The sequence below is a fragment of the Otolemur garnettii genome, unplaced genomic scaffold (genome assembly GCF_000181295.1).
Source record: "Otolemur garnettii isolate 467f Iridium unplaced genomic scaffold, OtoGar3 scaffold00029, whole genome shotgun sequence".
Lineage (NCBI taxonomy): Eukaryota > Metazoa > Chordata > Mammalia > Primates > Galagidae > Otolemur > Otolemur garnettii.
Window position 1 is genome coordinate 2,178,556 of NW_003852424.1, and position 6,590 is coordinate 2,185,145.

Sequence of the window (6,590 nt, forward strand, 5' to 3'; positions counted from 1 at the left end):
AGGCGCCGAGCCTATCTTCTGAGTCTTAAACACAGAATAACTCAGGCGTCTTCTTCTTTAGAAAATTGGCTGTGATGGCATTATCGGGTCTGCAGCCAAAGAAGACCGGTGCGGAGTCTGCAGCGGGGATGGCAAGACCTGCCGTGTGGTAAAGGGCGACTTCAGCCACTCCCGGGGGACTGGTGAGTGTCAGGCCCAAAGGGCTGTTGCAGCTGCAGGCCAGCCCAGGTGTACCGAGTATTTCGTTTCCTTTGCCCACAGGCTACTGATAATGCCCTTCCCTGCATTCCGTGTGTAAGGGCTAGATGACAATGGCTAGGTGGCCTGGTGCTTCAGTTTCATTTCTTAAAGGACATTTTAGCAAGAATCATGGTTGCAAGTACTTAGAATTGAATGGTTTGCTTATGAAACAGCTCATGGCTCAGAGCTCAGCCTGAGGCCCGTGAATCAGCAGTAGCTGGCCTGGCCAGAGCAGACAGAAAAGGTGGCTGAGGCACTTTGCCAAGTCACTTCTACCTGTCGATGGAAAGGTTTGCTCTGTTTCTGAACTTCCTATCAGTCAAAGTAGAATAATATTTATATCATGCACTTCTAAAATGTGCATGAAACTGTATGATCCTGAAAACCTCAGCTTCCTCTGCTGTCTGCAACTCCAGGGTAATTGGAGTCTCCTAGTACCTAAAAGTACATTCCCTTAGCACTGTCCCCAGCCAGGTGCCAGCGTTCAGTTGGCGGGCCTTCTTCACCTCTCTGCCTGTGCCATCTTAGCTGTTGGCAGCTTTGAAATAGGTGAGGGGATAGTTTTCTGATCTCTCCTGAAGAACACCAGCTTATGACATCCCCAGAAGCACCTGTGGTTGCTACTTAATGAGGGAAGTGGGAAGCAGGCAGAACACCAGGGGGTGAGCCCTGAAGCCATAGTAGAGAGTATCTGAACACCAAGCAGCATGCAGGAACTCTTGTTGGATTTAACTGAGCTGATGGCGTCTGTTTTCATTTCCACAAACTGCTCTGCAGAGAAGCTTTTCAGTTTGGTCCCATTCAACAAGAGAACAGAGCCTCCTTGCCCCACAGGACAGCCCTGTAGGACAGTGGTTCTCAACCTTCCTAATGCCGCGATGTATCTTCATTGTTACAAAGGGGTCACAACCCGCAGGTTGAGAACTGCTGCTACAGGATAAGATAGAAGAAGTCTGCATGTGTTCCTCTCCTCCTTTTCTCCGCATGGGTAGAAAACTTTGTCTAGATAAAGAGATCTTCCTTCTGGATACCTGTGGAAAGGGCACCCTGTAGCAAAAACATTTTGCAGGACCTTATGAAAGCAAAGGCAGAGGTAACTCGGTAACTCTACCGAGGGTGACAAAATAAGACTCTATCTCAAATAAAGAAAAAAACTGCAGGCTCAGAAAGGGCTCTATTCGAGGTTGTTGTTTTTGAGACAGAGTCTTACTCTGTCACCCTGGATAGAGTACTGTGTTATGATAGCTCACAGAAACCTCAAACTCTTGGGATCAAGCAATCTTCCTGCCTTGGCCTCCCAAGCAGCGGGGACTACAGGTGCCTGCCACAACACCCAGCTGTTTGGGGGTTTTATTTTTCTTTATTTAGAGCAGCAGTTCTTAACTTGTAGGTCGTAACCCCTTTGTAACAATGAAAATACATCACGGCATTAGGAAGATTGAGAACCATTGATTTAGAGAGATGGGATCTTGCTCTTGCTCAGGCTGGTCTCAAACTCCTGCGCTCATGCCATCCACCCACCTCAATCTCCCAGAATGCTAGGATTACCATGCCTGGACTGGTTGCAGGGTTTTAAAGATATATGCCTAGGAGACAAAATACAGTGCTTAGGTATGAACGTGTGTCTGCTGTGTGGCTCCTGAAATAATGGAAAAAGATAATGCTAGAGAATGTTGGTTTGGGGATAATGCCCTTTGGAGCTACACTGTCCAGTAAAGCAGCCATTGTCCACTTGAGTCTGTTCAAATTGAAATTATAATTAAAATTAGGCCAACTTAGGCATCTATCTCTTGATCCTAGTGGCTGCTTTGCCAGTGCTCCATTGCCACACATGGATCTTACCTCCCATGTTGGACAGCACAGGTAGAGAATATTCCCATCGTCATAGTAGGCTCTCTCAGACAGCATAGCTCTGGAATCTTGATCATTTCTTCTACTGTAAGTTGACCACCCAAAGGGACTGTAACAAACTGGTCAATATTTGGAAGTGGTCAACATAAGGAACTAGGCCTACTGTACTGATACGTACATGTGGTGTATGTCTGGTATGTGGAAATTAGGTCAAGTTGAGGTGATCAGTGTAAGGAGATGGTAAACTATGGCATCCGGCTTTATTCATTCCGACATCTCTGATGCCATTTGCTCTATTGGTCCAGATCCTGAGTCCCCATGAGACTCTGATCTTCCCTTTTGTGGCTGCGCCAATGTTGGGAACAAAACTTCTGCAGTGGATGAGGGGTTACTATAAATGTTTGGAATTTTTTTTAATTTGTTTGTTTTTGTTTTTCTTTAATGGAAGCATTTAGAAGGCTTTGTTTAAATTGAGTCTTGTGCCAAGCTCCAGGAAACAGAACTGACTACAATTGCAATATTCTATGGAGGGCAGGTGGAGCACAGCTATGCCCACCCCTGCCCCCTGGGAAATTCTGTAGAACGCCACACACCTTAGAAAGTCTCCACTGAAAGCAACGTAGCAGCTCACTTTTGAGACGACGCGATTCAGGGCAAAAGTTTTTTCCCTTTTCCCAGACTCTGATCTGTGTTCCTTCTGGCCCTTGGTTTTGAGCTGGTAGATCTATCATCCAGCCATAGCAGCAGCCTCTTCTCCTGCCCTCTGTCCCCACACCCCCAGGCCGGGTTCCATCTATACATGGAATATGCAGCCTTCCTCCTGGTGAGGTCAGGCTTCTGTGTCTATAGCAGCAGGTCCCCCATGGAAGGAAAGATCACAGAAGAAGCCCCCTTGGGGTAGCTAGGCCCCCACTGACTTGTAGCTGAGTGTGCAGAGACACAGAAGCCTTAGAGAACCTTTAGAGAAAGATGAGCTTGCGTTAGTCTCACCTGCCTGTAAGTGTTCTTTCTGAGCAGTTGCCACTTGTCACACGTTCATTTGAAAGTGCACTGGGAGGCCAAGGCAGGTGAATTGCCTGACCTCAGGGGTTTGAGACCAGCCTGAGCAAGAGCAAGACCTCATCTCTAAAATTAGCCAGGTGTGGCAGGTGCCCATAGTCCCAGCTACTCGGGAGGCTGAGGCAAGAAGATTGCTTAAGCCCAAGAGTTGGAGGTTGCTGTGAATGAATGAATAAATAGCTTCACCCAGGAATGAATCTCTTAGTGATGTTTCATGAAGCACTAAGCCATCACATGTTCTGACATATCAGAATGCACAGACAGATACCGGGAAAGGCTCACCCAATAAACACTTATTCAGCATGACTACATTTTAAGCACTGGGTATATAGAAGCCAAAGTTACCTGTCATCTCATCGGTCACAGTCAGGGGAAGTGACCCCCAGGCAAACTGGCTGAGTCCATGAGTGTGAGGTGAAGGCACCTCGGGTGGGGGGAATTATGGAGCCCAGATTCTGAGGGGAGTACCTCACCCAGGCCTGGGGATGGATGAGGGTAGTCCCCAGCCCTAAAGGACTTGTAGAAACAAACTGATACAGGGTAGGGGAAGGGCATGCCAGGCTGACAGAGAAACACGTATGCTTACCACCCCAGTGGGGAAATCACATAAAGCTCCCAGCTCATGGAACATCTTGGTGACTCCACATGCAGCTGAGTGGATTCACTGAGCATGTCAGTTTAGATAGGAAGGGAACTTTCATCTCTTCCCAGCTCCAAAGAATGAGGAAAAGAGGATTGTCTTATCACCCTTAAAGGTGCATATCAAAGAGAAACACCATACCAGAGATAAAATGGAATCAAGTGCAGGATTTTTGCCCAAATATATGAAGTCTTAACCCCAGCCTACACTCCCCTGGGTCCTCTTACCCAAAGTTCTTGAGGCAGGAATCCAGGGAAGACCCACACAGGGCAGAGTATCCCAGCCCAGCTCGGCCCAGCCCAGCCCGGCCCAGCCCAGCCCAGCCCAGTAAGAAGCCCCGGGTTTCCCCAACCACATTCTGAGAGGTCTTAGTGCAGTGCCAGGGTGAGGAATGTGTCCTGAGGGTGGGGTGTTTATCATTGTCCAGCCTGTTACCTTTCAATTATGAACAAATGAGGTCCTCAGCTATTCCTTTGCAGAAAGAATCTACTGGAACTGGCTGCCGTATGGTTTCCCTGATGGATGACTTTGAAACACTGAAGCTTTTGGTTAGCTTGAGACATCTGGGTTATTTGAATTCAATAATTTGAAAGTTCTTGATATGCTTCTTTTACTTTTTAAATTATCATTTTAACATTATTATTTTTACTTCATTCTTCTCCTGGGCACTAACAAGGTGACTGGTCAGTCTCTAGGTATCTGGTACCCATGGACAACCAGGACACACCTGGATTGAAGTCTCTACCAAGAACCAACCAAGATGCCTGTGGGCTCAGACTCCCTTTGCTGTTTGTTCTTAAAGAGAACCCAATTATTAATAGAAACAGTGACATCATTTAGCCCTTTTAAATGTGGATAGATCTCTGTGTTATATATGTATTCAGTTAATTGCCCTTGGAAACCCCTACCTCCTTCTTTGTGTCCTCTCTAGCACTGGGTCATGACTGTCCCAGGGGAAAACTCTCTGTTATGTGATGATAACACTAAGGGAGGCTTCCTTAACTGTGATTAAGGATGACAATGTTGGTTCCTGCACTGTACACACAAACCAATTACAGCATATTTCTTTTTCTCAGTCAAGAACAGTCTTTGTACGAAGGTGTCCACATGTGTGATGGCAAAGACTATTCCGAAGTGTTTCTCATGTAAGATGTTTGGATGTTACATGTCGTCTCACTGGTGGCATGCTTGGTGTGGGGCTCTCGCCTGGCTTTCACGCCCGAATGTCTTCTAAGTAAAGTCAATGGGAACGAGCCATGCATGAAGCCATGGATAAACACAGAGGCCATTTACTGCCTATATATAACTGATATTCAAATCTGACTGCCAAAAAGGAAAACTATAGAATAAAACCACATTTATTTTTTATTTCTATTTATTTGTTTGTTTGGAGACAGGGTCTCACTCTGTTGCCTGGGCTAGAGTGTAGTGGTGTCCTCATAGCTCACTGCAGCCTCCAACTCCTGGGCTCAAGTGATCCTCCTACCTCAGCCTCCCAAGTAGCTGGGGCTTTAGGCATCCACCACCACACCCAGCGGCTAATTTTTCTTTTTTCTTTTCTTTTTTTTTTTTTGTAGAGACGGTATTTGGCTCTGGAGTTAGAGCCAGGGTGATCTCAAACTCCTGGCCTCAAGCAGTCCTTCCGCCTCAGCCTCTCAAAGTGCTAGAATTTACTTCACTGTATAAAACCAGTTTTAAAGAAATAAAAGATAAAGAGTCATGGGGTCAAGGGGCCAGGTAGAAATATGCTCTAGTGTGCCAGGGGTAACTTTTTGTTCTTTTCAACCATGCCTGGCACTTTGGCAGAAAATGCTAAAACGTCAGAAAATTTAGCCTCAGTTGACACCTTTCTCCAAAGGGAAGTTTCCATATTATAGGACTGGATTTCCCTGTGGGCAGAGGGGAACCTGGTAACTCCCTTCTGATCTCCATGCTGGAGGTGAAGGCTGTGGCCTTGATTTGACCCATCTACACCACCGTCACCCAGTTCTGCAGGGTGAACTACAACACAGTTCTAGTCTCCTGGGCTTCCCAAGCAGTGAGTTCTTTTAGTTACACCCAGGAACAGCCTTTAGGAGTAACTGTAAGATAGTAATATTCTCATGAATAACTTTTGTAAAAAGATATATGAATGTACACAAAAATCTTTCTAAACATTTTACTATCTATTTATGCAAAAAGAACTTTGGCTCTTTGTTTCTGGTTTTTGTTTTTTAATATTTGATACAGTCTAGGGAAGGGTCTAGTATGCATAGCCAGGGGTTTACCCCTAATCCATATAGGACCTTATTGGCTCAATGCTTTTCTTCCAAAGATTGCTAATTATACTCAAAACACAAGGAAAAATATGACCCCTAGATCATCTCAAAGAAGGTCTACTTGGAAAATTCAAGCAAAAATTATTTCACAGGAAAATGTGCTTATGGCCTAGTAATAGGAATTATTGAGGAGATTTAATACACGTTAAAGGCTGGGACCTGGTAGTTCCTTCTAACTACTAGTAGGTCCTTCTAACTGCTAGTCCTTTGGGCAGAAATGTTATGTTGTCCTAGAACCACGGCAAAGGCATTGCGTTTTACCCATGGCTTTCTCTTAAATCAGATCGTGTTCTCTAACTGGATTTCTCCTGCTTGGTGGTTGAGGCTAGAATGAAAACTTACTCCAAAGATAAAGTCTTGCTACCTTAACTAAAATGTGGGTCTGTCTTGTAAATTCTGACAGTAAATCCTCCTTTTTAAAAAAGTCTATTTCATGCCTAGTCAATGTGGTAGTATCTGGTGTCTGTGTCATGGGACACCTG

General features: G+C 45.4%; 1 protein-coding gene across 1 annotated transcript in view; it reads left to right on the top strand.

Moving 5' to 3' along the window:
- Positions 1–6,590, top strand: part of ADAMTS17 (ADAM metallopeptidase with thrombospondin type 1 motif 17) — a 345,625-nt gene that overhangs the window by 249,624 nt on the left and 89,411 nt on the right. The window contains exon 15 of the mRNA XM_003788635.1: positions 62–182. Coding sequence (XP_003788683.1) covers positions 62–182 — 121 coding nt within the window. The remainder of the gene's footprint in view (positions 1–61; positions 183–6,590) is intronic.